General features: G+C 36.9%; 1 protein-coding gene across 4 annotated transcripts in view; it reads right to left on the reverse strand.

Annotated features, from left to right (window-relative positions):
* TNPO1 (transportin 1) overlaps positions 1-20,101 on the reverse strand; it is a 92,949-nt gene that overhangs the window by 25,966 nt on the left and 46,882 nt on the right. For all 4 annotated transcript variants that reach the window (XM_082620474.1, XM_082620476.1, XM_082620475.1 and 1 more), the window contains 6 exons: positions 19,608-19,741; positions 18,124-18,205; positions 15,050-15,172; positions 12,802-12,920; positions 4,886-4,946; positions 3,947-4,115 (listed from right to left, as the gene is read on the reverse strand). In XM_082620474.1, coding sequence (XP_082476600.1) covers positions 3,947-4,115; positions 4,886-4,946; positions 12,802-12,920; positions 15,050-15,172; positions 18,124-18,205; positions 19,608-19,741 — 688 coding nt within the window. The remainder of the gene's footprint in view (positions 1-3,946; positions 4,116-4,885; positions 4,947-12,801; positions 12,921-15,049; positions 15,173-18,123; positions 18,206-19,607; positions 19,742-20,101) is intronic.

Raw genomic sequence — 20,101 nt, forward strand, 5'->3', positions numbered from 1 at the left:
GATATTCTGATCTCTTTCCATTAATCACAAATATTTTTAATGGCATCTAGAATGGTGAATCCTTTCCAGAAGGTTTTCAATTTACTTTGCCCAGATCCTTCAGAAGAATCACTACCTATGGCAACTATAGCCTTACAAAGTGTATTTCTTAAATAATAAGACTTGAAAGTTGAAATTACTCCTTGATCCATGGACTGCAGAATCGATGCTGTGTTAGCAGATGTGAAAAAAAACATGAACCTCATTGTACATCTCCACCTGAGCTCTTGGGTGGCCAGGTACTTTGTCGATGAGCAGTAATATTTTTAAAGAAATCATTTTTTCTGAGCAGTAGGTGTCAAGAGTAGGCTTAAAATATGCAGTAAACCTTGTCATAAACAAATGTGCTATCATCTAGGCTTTCTTGTTCCATTTATAGAGCACAGAGTAGATTTAGTGTAATTCTCAAGGACTCTAGGATTTTCGGGATGGTAGATGAGCACTGGCTTCAACTTAAAAGTCACCAGCTGCATCAGCCCCTAACAAGAATCAGCCTGCCCTTTGAAGCCAGGTGCCTGACTTCTACTCTCTAGCTATGAAAGTCTTCGATGGCATCTTCTTCCAACAGAAGGCTCTTTTGTCTACATTGAAAATCTGTTGCTTTGTGCAGCCACCTTCATTAATTATCTTAGTCAGATCTTCTGGATAACTTGCTGCAGCTTCTACATCAGCATTTGCTGATTTACCCTGCATTATGTTATAGAGATATAAAGACTTTTTTCCTTAAACCTCAAGAACCAACCTCTTCTTCTGCAGCTTCCTCGCCTCTCTCAGCTTTCAGAGAACTGAAGAGAGGTAGGGCTTTGCTCTGGACTAGGTTTGGCTTAAGGGAATGTTGTGGCTGGTTAACCACAAAAACTTTCTCCTTATCAGCATTCAAGCTGTTTTGCTGTTTTGTTTTTGTGTGTTCACTGGAGTAGCACTTTTAATTTCCTTCAAGAACTTTTCTTTTGCTCACAACTTGGCTAACTGGTGCAAGAGGCCTGGCTTCTGGCCTACCGCAGTTTCTACATGCCTTCCTCACTAAGCTTAATCATTTCTTTTAATTAATTAGGTGCCTGAGTTTTTGGCTGCGTTGCGTCTTCGTTGCTGCGCACAGGCTTTCTCTAGTTGCGGTGAGCAGGGGCTACTTCATTGTGGTGCACAGGCTTCTCATCGTGGTGGCTTCTCTTGTTGCGGAGCATGGGCTCTAGGTGCACGGGCTTCAGTAGCTGCAGTTCGCGGGCTTAAAGTCCCAGCTTCATCATTTCTAACTCTTGATTTACAGTGAGAGACGTGGGGCGTCCCTGGTGGTGCAATGGTTAAGAATCCGCCTGCTAATGCAGGGGACACGGGTTCAAGCCCTGGTCCGGGAAGATCCCACATGCCGCGGAGCAACTAAGCCCGTGCGCCACAACTACAGAGCCTGTGTGCCGCAATTACTGAAGCCCACACGCCTAGAGCCCGTGCTCCGCAACAAGAGAAGCCACCGCAATGAGAAGCCCATGCACTGCAATGAAGAGTAGCCCCCGCTCACCGCAACCAGAGAAAAGCCTGCGCCCAGCAACAAAGACCCAACACAGCCAAAAACAAAATAAAATAAAAAAAATAAAAATAAAGTGAGAGACATGCAACTAACTCTTCCTTTCACTTGAACACTTAGAGGCCACTGAAGGGTTAACTGGTCTAATTTCAATATTGTTGTGTCTCAGAGAACAGGGACACTCAAGGAGAGGGAGAGAGAAGGGGAATGGCTTGTGGGTGGAGCAGTCAGAACACACACAACATTGACTAATTAGTAAGTTTGCTGTCTTATATGAGCATGGTTCACGCAGCCCCCCCCCCAAGTACAACAGTAACAACAAGGATCACTCAGCACAGACTGCCCTAACAAATACAACAACAAAAAGGCTTGCAGTAGTCCAAGAGTTACCAAAACGTGACGGCGCCACAAAGTAAGTAAATGCTGTTGGGAAAACGGCGCCAACAGGCTTGATCAGTGCAGGGTTGCTACGAACGTTCACTTTATGGAAAATGCAGTTAGCTATGAAATGCAAGAAAGCGAAGCGAACAAAAGGAGGTTAAGCCTGTGTACCCGTGTTTCTGTATCTGTATAGAAAAACTTCTGGAAGAACACAGATGGGTGGGATGTGAAAAGGAAGTATTCCCCCCTCCAATTCAACACACATTATTACTTTTGCAGTTATCTGCATTAAATCTGAATGCATGCTCCCCACCAGCCTTAAAGTAGGGATACACTGGGAGGTAATTCTGTGGTAGTAATGAAGACCTCGGGCTCTCTTGTTGTGTGAGGTTTGGGCTCCAAAACTACATGTGCCACCAGGACTAGCTAAGCTGACCTTAGGAAGTTTCTCTTTTTGCAGTATCTTTACCTACCCAAGGCTGTTGGAAAGATTAAATGTGACAGGCATACAAGGTCCTTGGCCTAGGGCTGGGCACGTTAGTCACTCCAAGGAACCGTTAGTTATAGGAAACTACATGGGCAGTAATCAGCATTATTCCGAATAATTTACACAGTTCAAGGTGATGATTCATGTCCTTAATTGCTCTATCAGTTAGTTACTAGAAACCTCAACCCTCTGAATCACAGCGTGGTTCTCAACTGGGGGTGATTTTGTGTCCCAAGGAACATTTGGCAATGTCTCGAGACACTGCTGGTTGTCACAATTTTGTGTGTGTTCTCCCCCCACCTCCTGCGCCTCTGCCATTTACTGGGCAGAGATCAGGGCTGCTGCTCAAAATCGTATTATGGACAGGATGACCCCACAACAAAGAATTACATGGCCCAAAACGTGAAACGTGCTGTGAACCAGAGCAGCAAGATTTAAAAACCAGTACATAAGCAAAAGCAAAACACAGGTGTCTAGATTCTCCCCAGAGTTATCTAATTAGTATGTGGCCCAGAATGCAGGCTTAACATATGATGTGGATTTGCAGGTAAGGCTGAAAACCAAGATTTTAAAAAGCGTATTTGTAAGTCTGAATATGACAAAAGCAATTTATATCATTTTGGAAAACTGCATGATAATCAACCAATTTTCATGCAAATTATCACACACAAAAAATAAGTTTATGTTAGGAAAACAGGAAAAGCTGGTCAATGTTTCTATTTCATAGTATCAAACAAAATATATACCCCTTTGAGAAATGACAGTGTGAGATAAAGTCTTTTTAAGGAATAAAATGACAAGTAAATGAAGAGCAGACCCGTCAGGAAAATACAAAAACAAACCCACAATAAGATTATCATTTCACATCCAGAATGGCTATAACAGAAAAAGACACCCCAAAAGTATTGGCAAGCATGTGGAGAACCTGGAGCCCTAAGACACTGCTGGGGGGGGAATGTAAATGGTGGAGCGACTTTGAAAAACAGCCTGGTAGTACCTCAAAAGGCTAACCATAAAGTTACCATATGACCCAGTAATCCTACTCCTGGGTATATACCCAAGAGAATTGAAAACTTACGTTTACACATCAAACTTTACATAACTGTTCACAGCATCATTACTCACAATAGCCAAAGGGGGGAAACAAAATGTCCATCAAATGATGAACAAAGTCAGTCACAAAGGACCACTTTTTGTGTAATTCCATTTGTAGGAAATGTCCAGAACAGTTCCTAGAGACAGAATATAGATTGGTCGTTGCTTAAGGCTAGCGAACTGGAAGAAAATAGGAGTGACTACTAATGGGTACAGGGTTTCTTTTCGGGGTGATAAAAATGTTCCAAAATTTACTGTGGTGATGGTTGCACAACTCTGTGAATACACTAAAAGCCACTCAACTATATCCTTTTGTATGGTATGTGAATTGTATGATATGAGGGCACTGTATGATATATGCATTATTTCTCAACAAAACTGTTATCAAAGCAGGCGACTGTGCTTCTCCCTCTCTAACTTACTTAGATTCCAATCAGAAATTGTATCATCATCATCAATTTCATCGTCTTCATCATCTTCCTCTTCAATTCCATCTTCATCATGCTGCTGAGCCACTGTCCTTGATCGATGAAAACGTGGCCTTATGTCCTGTTCACTATCAGGAATTGTTTCATCTTCTTCAACATCACCCTGTATATTTTTTTTTAAAGGAAGATTTTGGTTATATTCATTATAAGCTAATATGTATATCAGTAAAAGAATGAGAATATTCAGAGATGGGGTTATGCATATTATTTTGGAATACAGTTGACTCTTGAACTATATGGGTTGGAACTGTGCGAGTCCACTAACATGCAGATTTCTTTCCAGTAAATGAAGTCTTAACACTACTACATAATCCATGGTTGGCTGAATCTGCAGATATGGAACCATGGACACGGAGGGCCAACTGTAAACTTATACAGGGATTTTTGACTGCGCTGAAGGTCAATGCTGCTAACATCCCATTTTCAAGGGTCAACTGTATACCTCTTCATTAAGAACCACTCCCCTGGGCAGAAAATTGTTCTTTGTGAAGGGGAGAATAGGCTATCACATAACCCATGTTAGGTATCAGGCACTTTCAAACCACATTGTATGGTTTCCCACCAGCTGGTATAATCTAGAGTATCTGAATCAAGATCAGAACATATTTAACATATTTTAAAATAAACTCCAAACAATTTGTATTAACAGGAAATGGATGCGAACTCTATTAGTGTCACCGTCTAGTTAGTTCCAATTAAGCCAGAATCTATTACCACCCAAATTCATTATCTTTGAACTCCGTAGCATACTATATAACAGAAAGCCTATTTACATAGGGCCTACTCTAAATAAATGTTCTGTTAGTCAAATCCAAAGATCTACTAAGTCAATAAAAATAATCTTCCCTATTCATCAGGAAATAGTTTCCTTACCTTAAGTAGGATGATATCTATATCTGAGTACTTCATGCCATTCACTAACACAGGAATCAACCTGTAAAGAAATGAATTCATGAAACAAAGATCTAAAGATTTCAAAGTCTTAACAACCTCATGAATACTAATAATACCAATAAAACAACCACCACTGCTAATACTGCCTTATAGTATGTTCTTTGTCTGCCCTTCTCAAATGATGAGTACTCCCAATATGTATCTCAGGCCTTTTAAATACTCATGCATGGGATCTACTGGATGGAATCTTAGTGGGGATAAGATAGCTTATCAAGAGTGCTTAGAAATAAAAACAATAATTTTTTTTTTCAATTTTTCCCCTAAGAATTTATCCCAAATATATGAACGAATATTCCCAATTTTTATTTTATTTTATTTTATTTTTATTTTTATTTTTTTTTTGCGGTATGCGGGCCTCTCACTGTCGTGGCCTCTCCCGTTGTGGAGCACAGGCTCCGGACGCACAGGCTCAGCGGCCATGGCTCACGGGCCCAGCTACTCCGCGGCATGTGGGATCTTCCCGGACCGGGGCAAGAACCCGTGTCCCTGCATCGGCAGGCAGACTCTCAACCACTGCGCCACCAGGGAAGCCCCCCAATTTTTAAAGACCAATGTTCCCTGATGCAAGAACAAGAACAATGGAAACAATCTAAATGTCCATCATTAAGGGCTTGGTTAAAAATAAATTACAGTTGGGAATTCCCCGGCAGTCCAGCAGTTACAACTCTGCGCTTTCACTGCTAGGGCCCAGTGTTCAATCCCTGGTTGGAGAATTAAGATCCTGCAAGGATCTTATTTTTGGATGCAGCACAGCCAAAAACAAACAAACAAACAAATTAAGTAAAGTTGAAAAAACAAAAAGCCCTCTAGGTGTAAAACACATAAAGCACATTTCCATTTAAGATAAAAATAATGAGAGATTCCTAGCCACAGCAATCAGAGAAGAAAAAGAAATAAAGGAATCCAAAATGGAAAAGAAGTAAAGCTGTCACTGTTTGCAGATGACACAACACTCTACATAGAAAATCCTAAAGATGCTACTAGAAAACTACTAGAGCTCATCAATGAATCTGGGTAAAGTTTCAGGATACAAAATTAATACACAGAAATCTCTTGCATTCCTATACACCAACAATGAAAGATCAGAAAGAGAAATTAGGGAAACAATCCCATTTACCATCAAATCAAAAAGAATAAAATACCTAGCAATAAACCTACCTAAGGAAGCAAAAGACCTGTACTCAGAAAACTATAAGATACGGATAAAAGAAATCAAAGATGACACAAACAGATGGAGAGATATACCATGTTCTTGGATTGGAAGAATCACTAGTGTCAAAATGACTATACTATCCAAAGCAATCTACAGATTCAATGCAGTCCCTATCAAATTACCGATAACATTTTTCACAGAACTAGAATGAACACTTTTACAATTTGTATGGAAACACAAAAGATCCCAAACAGCCAAAGCAATCTTGAGAAAAGAAAAATGGAGCTGGAGGAATCATGCTCTCTGACTTCAGACTATACTACAATGCTACAGTAATAAAAACAGTATGGTACTGGCACAAATACAGAAAAATAGATCAACGGAACAGGATAGAAAGTCCAGAGATAAAACCACACACCTATGGTCACCTAATTCATGACAAAGGAGGCAAGAATATACAATGGAGAAAAGATACTCTCTTCAATAAGTGGTGCTGGGAAAACTGGACAGCTACGTGTAAAAGACTGAAATTAGAACACTCCCTAACACCATACACAAAAGTAAACTCAAAATGGATTAAAGACCTAAATGTAAAGCCAGACACTATAAAACTTTTAAGAGGAAAATACAGGCAGAACGCTCTATGCCATAAATTGCAGCAAGACTTTTTTGATCCACCTCCTAGAGTAATGAAAATAAAAACAAAGACAAAAGGGATCTAATTAAACTTAAAAAAGCCTTTGTACAGCAAAGGAAAGCATAAACAAAACAAAAAGACAACCCCCAGAATGGGAGAAAGTATTTGCAAATGAAGCAACCAACAAGGGATTAATCTCCAAAATTTACAAATGGCTCATGCAGCTCAATATCAAAAAACCAAACAACCCAATCCAAAATGGGCAGAAGATCTAAACAGACATTTCTCCAAAGAAGACATACAGCTGGCCAAAAAGCACATAAAAAGATACTCAACATCACTAATTATTAGAGAAATGCAAATCAGAACTACAATGAGGTATCACCTCACACCAGTCAGAAATGGCCATCATCAAAAAATCTACAAACAATAAATGCTGGAGAGAGTGTGGAGAAAAGGGAACCCTCCTACACTGTTGGTGGGAATGTAAACTGGCACAACCACTATAGAGAAGAGTATGGAGGTTCCTTAAAAAACAAAAATAGAGCTACCATATGATCCAGCAATTCCACTCCTGGGCATATATGTGGAGAAAAACATAATTCGAAAAGATACACGCACCCCAATGTTCACTGCACTATTTACAACAGGCAGGATGTGGAAGGAGCCTAAATGTCCATCAACAGAGGAATGGATAAAGAAGATGTGGTACATATATACAATGGAATATTACTCAGCCATAAAAAAGAATGAAACAATGCCATTTGCAGCAACATGGATGGACCTAGAGACTGTTATATTGAGTGAAGTCAGTCAAAGACAAATATCATATGATATCACTTATACATGGAGACTAAAAAAATGGTACATAGGAACTTATTTACAAAACAGAAAGAGTCAGGGATGTAGAAAACAAACTTATGGTTCCCAAGGAGGAAGGGGGACGGGGATAAATTGGGAGATTGGGATAGACATATACACGCTATTATATATAAAATAGATAACTAATAAGGACCTACTGTATAGCACAGGGAACTCTACTTAGTAAATACTCTGTAATGGCCTACATTGGAAAAGAATCTAAAAGAGTGGATATGTGTGTGTGTGTGTATATATACGTATATATGTGTGTGTGTGTATATATATATATACATATATATATATATATAAAACTGATTCGCTTGCTGTACATCTGATACTTAACACAACATTGTAAATCAACTATACTCCGATAAAAATTATTTAAAAAATTAGATTACCTATACAATAACTTATATACACAGACTATCTAGGAAGGCTATACAATAAACTGCTGTCTTCAGAGAGGTGAGTGAGTGGGCTAAAAAGGGACGGTATCGGGCTTCCCTGGTGGCGCAGTGGTTGAGAGTCCGCCTGCCGATGCAGGGGACACGGGTTCGTGCCCCGATCCCGGAAGATCCCACATGCCGCGGAGCGGCTGGGCCCGCGAGCCATGGCCGCGGAGCCTGTGTGTCCGGAGCCTGTGCTCCGCAACGGGAGAGGCCACAGCAGTGAGAGGCCCGCGTACAGCAAAAAAAAAAAAAAAAAAAAAAAAAAAAAAAAAAGGGACGGTATCCATCTTCTACTTTATTTCTAAATGGTGTGACAATTTTACAATAAGCCTACATTCAGTATTTGTATTCCTTTTAATAAGAGATGACAGTGTTTAAAATATAAAAACAGTAAACTTAAAGGAATTAATCCAAAAGAAATAAATCAAAAAGGAAAAAAAGAGCTCTACCAACAAGGTTATCACAGTCTGATAAAAAGTTTGGAAATTTAAATTCTAACTTCTTAAGACATTAAGAACTTAAGCTTCCAATAAGAAAATAGTTAAATAAATCAGAATATTATATCTAATCTGAAGTATTATGTTGTCACCAAAAGGGAACCATAATGTCTGTAAACACAGAATTCCAGGTATACTGAAATATTTATGATGACTAGTTAAAAAAAATATCAAAACATGTTAAGTAAAGATCAAAATACTAATTTCAGTTCCTTTTGTAGCTATGATGTTTTTATCTTGGACAGCTTTCTTAAACTTTGAATTGTTTCCTCACTGTCCAATCATACACACTGAAATGAGTCTACTGAGGACAAAAGGTATGAGAATACTTTGGAAACACGTAACAATGTCCACAGTCCACTGCTTCCAAATTCTACCTTTCATTGTTCTGGGGGGCATGGAAAGTGTGAACAGGCAAAAGACTCATGAGTACCAGCTGTGGGGTTATTAATAAAGCACCTTCTTAATACCCTAGTGAGAAAAGTATTATGATTCCTATTTTACAAATGAATAACTAAAGCTCAGAGAGGTAATATTATTTCCACAAGGCCATAAATGTTAAGTAAATTTCCTTTCTTTACCCCAGATGTAAAAATCTCTGTCCACATTCATGTCCTCAGTGTTTGTTGTGGCTTTACTTCAAATAGTTACATGCTTTAACACACACTAAATAAATATGTATGAAACCAATTTTAAGCACACCTCTACTTTCAATGAGGTAATTTTGCAAGCCCTCATTAACCAAAGGAATACTAACAGTAAAAAGGAAGCAGTGGGATTTCAAATTTGTAAAAAGGAAAATATGAGCCACCCATACTTTCATGTTCAAAGTCCTTCTAAATTCTAAAATAGATTAACGGTAGTAATTCAACATTATAGCTAGTATACCATAAGTAGATAAAATTATAATACACAGAACCACACTGTGTAAGCTACAGGAATCTTGCAAGAGAACCAAGTCCATTTGGATCACCAACAGTTAAATCATTTACGATCTTTGTCAATAATTTCACGAAAATGATAAGGATGGATGGCAGACCATAAAACATTGAAGAGTTCACCTGAGGTGAGGTAAAGAAGTAAAGACAGTGAGCCCCATCTATTCTTTGAATCTTTTTAAGATGAAAGAAACTGCAGCCAGTTAAAAAGTTAAGGCAGCAGAGAGGGAAAAGTTTAGAGAGAATTTATCTATTTGATAGAGTGAGGTCCCTAAGGATAAGAAAAAAATTATGCTATCCAAGACCATAAATAGAAAGCCTGGTTAGCAAGAAGACAATTCACATGAAAATATATCTATAAGTTTTGGGCAAAACGTGAAGGGTCACCTGTTTTCCCTACAAAGCAGAAGTGCTCAAAATGAATGAAGAGAACTTCAGAAGAGTGATAAAGGTATCAAATAGTTGCTCTGGTGAATGGAAGATAAAAGCTGATCTGGAACAGGAAAAATTGGCAGATGGTATGAAGGGTCCACTTGATGTTGAAGACCATGGATTTCTATGGCCACCAACCCTCCTGGCAGTGTAACTTTTCCCAACAGTATTTAAGAAGTGGCAAAGACAGTTCGATTAATCCAGAGCAGGGGGCAGCTGGAGGTTTATGGTCAGTACTGTTGATTTGTGGATCATGATATCTGTGCCACATAGAGAAAGAATAAGAAGATGTGTAGGAAATAAGGGACTGATAAGGCAGGGCGAGTCAAAAAGTGAGGTAGGAAAGAGATACTGGAGTTAACTGTGACCACGTGGCAATATGGCATGTGTCTGACAAATTCCAATCATACAAAAGCAGACCATTATTTAAAAAAAAATCTAATTGTTAAGAAGCTTTCTCCTGAAGCCTCATGTAGAAAACAAGAAGAGAATTTTAATGCAACATCATGGAAAGGCAACAATGAATAAAGGCAACAATGAATACCAACAATGAATGTTTACTGAGTACTTAAGTATATGCCAAGCACTGAGTTAGTTGTTTTACATGGATTAATTCATAAATAAGCCCCAGGAGATATTAACGAACAAGAATAAAGGTGGGAAAAAAACAAAATAATTCAGGGAAATAAAAGAAGACCCGTTCTACCAGATAACAAAATATATTAGCAAATGTTCAATAATCAACAGAGCATAGTACTGGCTTAAAAAAAAAAAAAAAAAAAAAAAAACAGAAAAAGGAAAAGAAAAAACAAGAATACATGACACAGCCCAGAAAGATAAAAGAATTTAACCTTACTCTTTATTACATTAATGCTTTCTATGTGAATTCATTTTAATAAGAAAGATCTCATCACATTAACAATTTTTATTCCTCAGCAAACATTTTTTGCTCATACTAAACAAGAATCTGGTTAACAGATCTAGGAAAAACAGTTCTTTTACTGTGTTTTTAATCTCCAGATCAGACTGATGTTGATATTTTCCCATCCTCACAATACATTATTTGAACCAAAAATAAAAGCAGTCTTGTTTAATCTAAAAATGGTTCCCAAACCAGTGGTTTGGAAGACATACAACTCAAATCCATTTATCACTGGAATGGGTTGTTTAATGTTCGCACATAGCACAACTAAATGGGAACTGCTGATCTTTTAGCCTGCTACCAAGTTCTTGGTTGCTTACCAATGTTTAGATTTTATTAGGGTAATGAAAGAGACCACCAACCTATAACTGCTCTTATCATCTCCTAATGTTACGGCTTAGGTTTTCATTAATAAAATCTCTTCAGTTTTATAAGAATTAATGTCTGTTTATATAACTTTTAGAATTATATGATCCTACGGTAAGAAACAAGCATATCATAAAACTGGAATCACAAATCAGGGAGAAGAGAATAATTAATATATGAATTTCCTAAGGGGGGAAGAATCCATTTAGCACATCACCTTGCACGTTACTCCCAAATAAATTCTAGATTGACTGGAATAAGACATAGGTGGCATTGTTTTCTTGGTAGGGAAAGAATTTATTGGAAAAGAAAAGGAACTTAACTAACTACATGAAAATGAGAATATCCAAGTACCCTAACTTCTGAAAAAAATTTGACTCCACTAATACAACAACATATTATAACAAATGGTTTTGTTTTTTGCTCATCCAGAGGGCTAAGATTGGAAAAATTATGATTAATGGATTGCAAAAGTTGTGACAAGATGGGACCCTGCTGGTGGGGTGTAAACTGGTATAACTTCCCTAGAGAACTATGTGCAATATTTATGAAGATGCTTTAAAATACTCAGGGCCCTTTGACCTTGGTAAAAATCACTTCTAAGAACTCTACTTGAAAGAAATCACTACTTATGGGCAAAGAAAGATGCTCAGTCCAGGATTATTTATGAGTTTTAAAAAAAAAGGGGCAAACAACTAAACATTCAACAATAGAAGAAGAGTCGATTATATATATATGGTACACATACCATGATAGAACAGTACTGAAAGTTTAAAGACTAATGACATGGAGGAAAGTGCACAACCTACAATAACTGAAAAGAGCCAACCATAAAATAGTAAAATCAAAAATTTAAGCATCAACTATAGCCAGATGCCACGTACATAGTACCAAATTTATTTCTTCCCAAAACACTCTGAATATATCACATTTGTTATATGGTACTAACACAGAAAAAAACATTAAAAGACAACACACCAAAAATACTAACAGTGATGACTCAAGGGGGTGGAAATCCAAGACATTTTAAGTTTTCTACATTTTGATTTTCTTTTATGAGCCTGTATTTTCTTTATTTTCAAAAGAACATGAGCGTTACTTTTAAAAGTAACTGACTTTAATATAAGAAATCATTATGTTGTACACCTAAAACTAATACGCTGTTTTATATCAAATTCAACTTATCTCAATAAGACTGGAAAAAATATAGTAAAAAAATAACTGATTTAACAGCATTCACTGGGTTAAAAATAGGTGTAACAACAGATTAACCAAAAATTGCATAGCATCACAACTAGTAGGAAATCCATGAGACCCCATAGTCAAGTTATAAGATTATAAAAAATTGTGCCACGGATTATCCAAAATTAGTTATAATTCAGCATAAACCACCCTCATGTAATTTAGAAAACAAAAGTAACTGCTTCTTTAAAAATGTCTTTACTTATAGCATCAGCAAAATTGTTACTTCTTTAGAACTTCATTACCTGATGGCATAAGAATGTAACCTAAAAATATGAAAATGAGGAATCACTGCTAAATTTAACAACAAGGGAGTATTTGTAAGAAAGAACACTTACTTGGGAAGATGCCTTATGAGTACATCTTTGCATATTGGTTGCTCAGCCAAAGTGAGCCAAAATTCGCAGGCTTCTAAAGCCACATTTTCATCTTGATCTTGGGTCCTCTGCAGCATGTACTGTAAACAAAGGAGGCTTAGTATTAATCATTTTAAATCATACAATTAAAATAAACCTAATCTAATTTCAGCAAGTTAACGGCCCTTTGCTATGGGCCTTGCACTTTTACAGTGGTTCTCGACTTAGGCTTTGGATTTTTTTAAAAAAGCTTCCTAATCAATTCTAAAAAGCAGCCAAACTTAAGAACTACTGCTTTTGAATGTTGCCTAATGTAAAGTGTCCAATTCACGTTTATCTGCTTCTATATAGGCGTATATTGTTTCATGAAACCACTGAGATTTTAAAAAAGTATTAATATTCAAAAACTGTCTTCACAGATGCATCAAAATAAAAAACACCATTAAACCGTTCATAAAATGGACAATCTTTTTTATAACATAACCACCCAAACTGTCTCTTATAATTACAACTACCCCTTGAACAGTGAGGAGGTTGGCATGCCAACCCTCCAAGCAGTCAAAATCCACCTATAACTTATAGCCAACCTTCTATATATACAGTTCCTCTGTATCCAGTTCCTCATCTGCAGATTCAACCAATCTTGGGTTGTGTAGTACTGCAGTACATATTTAGTAAAAAGAAATCTGGGTATGAGTAGACCCATGAAATTCAAACCTGTGTTGTTCAAGGGTCAACTGTATATACTTCCACATACTTAAAAACATATATACATATTATACAATTACAAAAATTCATTTTATTTTTAATTTGGAAAAAAGTAGCGACATTTCTTTGTCAACTATATAATTTTTAGTTGCCAGCAAAATAGGTTTATCATGTCCTTCATGTCCTTTGAACATACCAAGCCAAATCCACTCTTAAGTTGGAGGAAGAATCTGATCTCCAAATCTATCCAAATCTACCCCTCTTTTAAAAACCTAACATACCGGGAATTCCCTGCAGCCCAGTGGTTAGGACTTGGCGCTCTCACTGGGTTCGATCCCTGGTCAGGGAACTAAGATTCTGCAAGGTGCACAGCACGGCCAACACCCACCCCCCCGCAAAAAAAAACCTTACATGCAAAAACAAAATAAGCATAATCAAAGGCATGAATTCCCAATGTACCTGGGACTGAATCTGGGGTCAAGTGATGAATTCTTGAATGAAACATCTCACACGACAAAATACAGCAACACAACTGCTGTGACAGGCTAGCCCCTACCATGTCCTACTACTATGCTGGGTATTGTTGAAGAAGGAACTGTAGCCTTGTAAATTAGCTCCCCCAGCTGTGACGTGGCAAATGATTAAATGTCTTTCTCAACTTTCTGGTTAACCCCAAACTCTCACTAAACTCTCAACCAACCCCACCTGCTTCTTCTAAACACTTTACAGAGAGAATATCTTTATCAGAGAGAAGGTCATTTATCCCCATCTTTTGCTGCTACATATCCTTATCACCACAACTATCTTTCCTGATGTTTTAGAAAAGGAGTTACTGAACATCATGAATGCCAGCCTTCTTCTAACCAATCTTAGATGCCATCCTTTAAGTACAACTATATTCAGCAATACGAAAACTAGGTATGACTAGCAATAATGAGTATTGCCCAACAAATTACTTTGTCCTAATAATAATTATGTTATCATGTATTCCTTCCTTTAATTACAACTATCTGTGCTCAACATAATTACAATATCCTAGTAAAATTATTTTAATCATATAAGGACTGAAAGAGAGCCTTTTAAAATCTAAATGGTCTGCTAGAACTCACTATAATGGTTACGTATTTTCTATTCAGAAATTGTTACCACTGTTACCATAAATCAAGTTGATCAGATCAATTTACCAGTTAATGGGTCAAAAACAAACTCTTTTAAGTACTACAGTTTTATTGGCCTAACCCATATCTAATAAATACAAATCTAAATATTTCCTAGTTACACTGGTTAAAAGCTATCTACTCCTTTAAACAACGTTCCCCTCTATAACATCTTATATCTCATGAGAGAAAAATCGCCATAAAGATAATTTTTAGCTTTAAGATGATCATAACTAATTTTTATAGTCCCCCCCAACAAATGTGACAAATAAATTGGAAGACAGTGGTTTCACACTATACGTTTTGTGCCCAAGATTTTTCTTGAGGGGAAGATGAGGAGAAAGCCTTTAAATTGCTTGTATTACCTCAACTATATTATGCATGTGAGGAAGCAGGCGATCCATTCGAACTTCAAGCAACATCACAAGTGCCCGGCACACATTTTTCCGTACCTCTGGTTCTTCATCACCAGCCAATGCAAAGAGATTCTATTGCACAAGAAATATTTTCTTCTAGTTAAGTATTCCAACATACTAGAAAGGTTTATACATAATAACCAATAATCTGCAAGGTGGCAACACTTAAAGAAACCCTAAGAAGATACTGTACAAATAAAGGCTTATGAATTAACTGGCCCTACTAATACTTTATAGCATTAGATTATAAAATAAGACAGATGCAGGATGATAACTGCCAAAAACTATGATTTTGGTAAATGATCTAAAGCCATTTTTCAGAGTATGAGTGGTTGCATCTTGAAGTAATCTTTAGTTTATGAGAATAAAACCATGTCATTAGGACATAGGAGCATTCACCCAGATCACCCAGAATTAGAGATAATCATTAAAATACAGTTTGATTTACCCTTCAAAATTACCGTCTGTTAAGAGATTATTCCTACCAACACTGATTCTTAGTAGGCATACATTCTATAAAAGCACCAACAATTGGGAAATATATACTGAGTTTCCAACCATGTGACCCTAAACTGTTGTCATTCACTGAGTCAACTACTGAAAAAACAGTAATAGTAGCAGTCGAGCTTATGCTGTTAAGTTTCTCTACAAGGTTTTAAAAAAGTGTGAATCAACAACACCGTTTCAATTAACCTTCTCAACTCTAAGATGCCGCTACTCAATTTTACAAGTTTAGACGTTATATAACTTGCTAGCAAGTGGGGGAATCTGAATTTGGTTTTCACGAAATCATGGGTGAGTCCACACTCATTTCATTATACCAACAAGCCTCCACTAGAAAAAGCTGTCTCTTGCAGAGGTTCAAGTGGAGATGTCAGAAGAAAAAACGATTAAGCCTTCTCTATCTCACTCCTGAGGTTTTACTTTACTTACACACACATACTGAAAGCAGTAAAAAGATGATTAAAATAATTAAGTAAAATCCAATGTGTCCCATTGTCTCTTCCCAGGACCACAGAAACATCTCCAAAGAGATGAACCTGAAATCGTACTACAAGACACGGGTAAGACAATGGAAAAATTTAAGTATCAAATGTGACAATATGTGAACTACTGTTGTAGCATTTTAAAAACTGTCATTTCTCGAGGTCCTGCCTCTACTTCTGAGGCTTTCAAAACTCTGTAGTTGCTCTTTTAATTTTACATGGTCAGAAAGAATACAGTTTTTCCAGCAGGTGCTGCTCATATAAATCCTTCGTGAAATTTGACGTTGTCTTAAGTATGAATACCCAGCTTCGCCAAGGTATGTTATAGCCAAGTATTAGTAACCAATACACTTTTCATCAGTACCAGCACACGTAGCAGGCATGATTTCAGCCCCCGACAAAAACACTGGTGACTGAAGAAAACGAGCCAGTTATTGATTTAGCAAATAGTTACTGAGAGCCCACCATGTGTCAGGCGCCTCCTCTGGAGGTTTACTACTCTTAGAGGATGAAGAACCGAGTGAATCTTGCTGGATTACCAAGTAGCACAGAAGTGTTAATATGGTATTTAACACTACTGGAAAATATCATTACATGTCAGGAAACGTTCTTGTTCCACTTGCTGAGTATGGATGGCCCTGTGGAATTTTTATTTTCAGAAAGAATTTATTTTATTCTAAATTATATTTCTGTATAAGATGCTGGTATGTCTATTACTGTTCTCTTTAATAAGCCATGAGAGAAGAACACTAAGAGGGAATACTATTATAATTACAATAAAAACTACCACTGCTTCTAAAAATAATAGCAGTAGCTAGCATGTGGAGTGCTTACTTTGTAGCAGGCACTGTTCCAATTTATTTTTAGCCAATACCTTTTTTAACAATCCAACAAGGTAAGTCTATTATTAGCTGTATTTTATAAAAACTGAAAATACCAGTTAAATAAGGTGCCCAAGGTTAACAAGCTACTAAGCTGTGGAGCTGGGATTTGAACACAGGCAGGCTTACTCCAGACTTCTAATACTGTCCACTACCCTCTATACCAAACTAGACTGAAAACACCTTGAAGCATAAAATTTCTTTATGTATCCTTAGCACCAAGCACAGTGCCTGAGTCACAGTAGGTATTCAGTAAAATGTATTTAAGATGCATGTTTTCATTTCAATTTTCAAATGGCTTGAGGATTCTAATGGCCACTACTTGTAGTCTACTGGTAAAAGATGTTTAGAAGAAGCTTGTCAATTTAAGTGGTGAGAAAAAAAAAAGACATAATTTCCCCCCCTTCTTTCTTGTAATTTCCCAACAGGAATACCAGCAATATGGTCTCTGAAGGACTTTTTTTTTTAAAGAAGAGCTGAAAAGGAAAAGACTATTTAAATTTCATTTGATGAAAATAAAAGTGAAGTGCTTAAGGAACTTTAATAATCCTTTCACCATCGCTGTTATCAAGCAGAAGTTCTGAAAAGAAATTCTACTGCTTAGGGTTCAATGGACAAAAAACTATGTCCTGTTGTCTTTCTGCTTTTATCAAAAAGTTAAAAAGTGCCATTAGAAATGCTCGCTGAGCTTTAACAGCCAATTTTCCCCCCTGAAACTTCTCATTTTACACTGAAAACCAATAGAAAAATAGAAGTACTATCCTTTTAATTTATACCTTCAGATTCTTTATCAAATTGAGTTTATTCAACCTCTTCATGTTTCTAATATCACAAATGAGGTGGGAGATTTAATTTCCATATGCAATTTGAACAGTATATTGAGGTAGAAATTTTTATAATCAAGATATTAAACACAGACATACCATAATCAATGTTTGCACAAGTAGAAAACTCAGTGAGAGGAAAAGTACTTTTATTTTCAGTTAACGAGAATCACAAAGTTTAGACTGTACCCAATTTTAATACTATCAGAAATAATTTAAATATTGACAGCTCATAATTATAGATTACAGTATTTATAAAATAAAACTACATGCAATGAACAGTTTCTAACCTCCTCAAAAATAAGGTGGGGTGGGCAGAGGACAAATCTTACCTCAATAAAGGAATCAATGTGCAACATCAGAGCTTGAGTTCTACTGATGATAAACTGATTGACACAGGCAACAGCATGAGACCTAGAAACAAAATTCAAAATACACTCATTGAAGCTCTGTTCCATTTACAGAAGACTGGCAAGAATTTAAACGTTCCTCCATAAAAATATTACAGTGTATGTACGGCCATGCGTGCGCACACACACCCTAAAAAGAAGGAGTCAAAATTCTCTATGTATTAAACATACCTTCACATTCTTTCCATGTTAAGTGAAAAATGCAGGTTCTAGAGCAATATGTTAATGCTACTAAGAAAGTGGAAAAGCGTCTGGAAGGACATGTTCGCTCTCAAGAGTGGGAGGTTGGATGGGGACATAATGGGAACTTATTATTTTAGATCTTAAAGTAATGGGTATGCATTCCTTCTGAAACTGAAAATGTGGACTGTTCTACAGCCTATGTGTTCTGACATACCTAATCTAATCCCATAGCAATTCTTAATGGCACTACTGTTAAAAATATACCCATAATCTAATCACTTACTACCTCCACTTCTCCTCTAGTCCAAACCATAATCTCCCATCAGGACTATGCCAACAGGCTCTATAACTGGTTTCCCAATTTCCATTATGCAAAACCCCACTACCTGTTTGACACACATAAATAAGATCACATAATATCCTTGTTCAGATTGCTCCAGTAGGAATCTACTTTTCCTGACAAACGTCAAAAGGTAAATATTTTAAGCTTTGTGGGCCACATAAGACCTCTGTGGCAGCTTTATTACCCACCCGCCCACTTCAACCTTTTAAACTATGAAATCATTTGTAGCTCATAAGTCACGCCTGAGTTTGGCCACACGGGTCACAGCGTGACGATTACTGGCGTAAACATCCCCTGTAATGTGCTACTCCCTACCCCTCTAGCTCCATTTCCTACTGTGCTACAAAATCGTTTTCTTCTGTCACTCTAAAAGGTTTCTTCCTAACTCCAGGGACTTTGTACTGTTGTTCCCTCTTAAGTGATCTTGGCTTTGATCGTTCAGAAAGCCTTGCTACTTTACTTTGATCAGGGTTCCTGCACAACTGCTGCCTGTGACAAAGAATGTGCTGCATAACACACCTGTGAATCACTACCTAACCCCTTATGCTCGCCATTTTTCCATAGTATGTGTCAACCCCGACAAGCTCCACAACACACTGAATTTCAGCCTCACACAAAGGACTTTAAAAGTGTGCCTATTAACCATTATAAATGTAATTAACCATGCAGATGATGGAGAAGTGTCATAGTCAATGAAAATTTCAGCAGAGTGACATTTCACAGGCTGTCATTAGGAGTAGATTTTAATTATCAAGTCCACCTCTATGGAACAGCCAGTTATCTTCTGCCGATCGCAAAAATACTAGGTAGTGCAAAATAAGGGAGTGGTCAGGTTCGTATCAGAGTTTATAAATTAATTTAAGATTGGCTATATAGATACCTTATTTTTGGACTACTGTGCTTGAAGAACTGTAAAAATTTAGGAATCATGATGTTGAGAGGACGATCTAAAACATCACTGTCTAAAATCTCAGCAGAATCTTCACAAATCTTCTGAAGGGCACCAAATGCTCCCTGTAAAAGACATTTCAATGATGAGAATTAAAAATGAAGCCATTTTAAAAGCAAATTGAGGAATATTAACTAATTTGTATGGATTAATGTTCCCAGTCTGCATAAAACCTGCATCATAAAATCCATACATTTAATCATCAGCTATAAGAGAAATTTATTATACCATCGACTCATTTAAAACCTCAGTTTAAATATAATGGTACATTTTAATTTTAGCATTAAATGTCTTAGAATTAGAATTTTGATCGTCAGGGACTGTAAATAATATCATCTAATTTAAAAACTTAACTTCTGAAGTATTCTTGCCAATTTTACATCAACACTAATTTTTCTCTTATTAAATACCAGTTTGTTAAAACA

This window comes from Mesoplodon mirus (assembly GCF_964341445.2).
Source record: "Mesoplodon mirus genome assembly, chromosome: 5".
In the NCBI taxonomy this organism is placed as follows: domain Eukaryota; kingdom Metazoa; phylum Chordata; class Mammalia; order Artiodactyla; family Ziphiidae; genus Mesoplodon; species Mesoplodon mirus.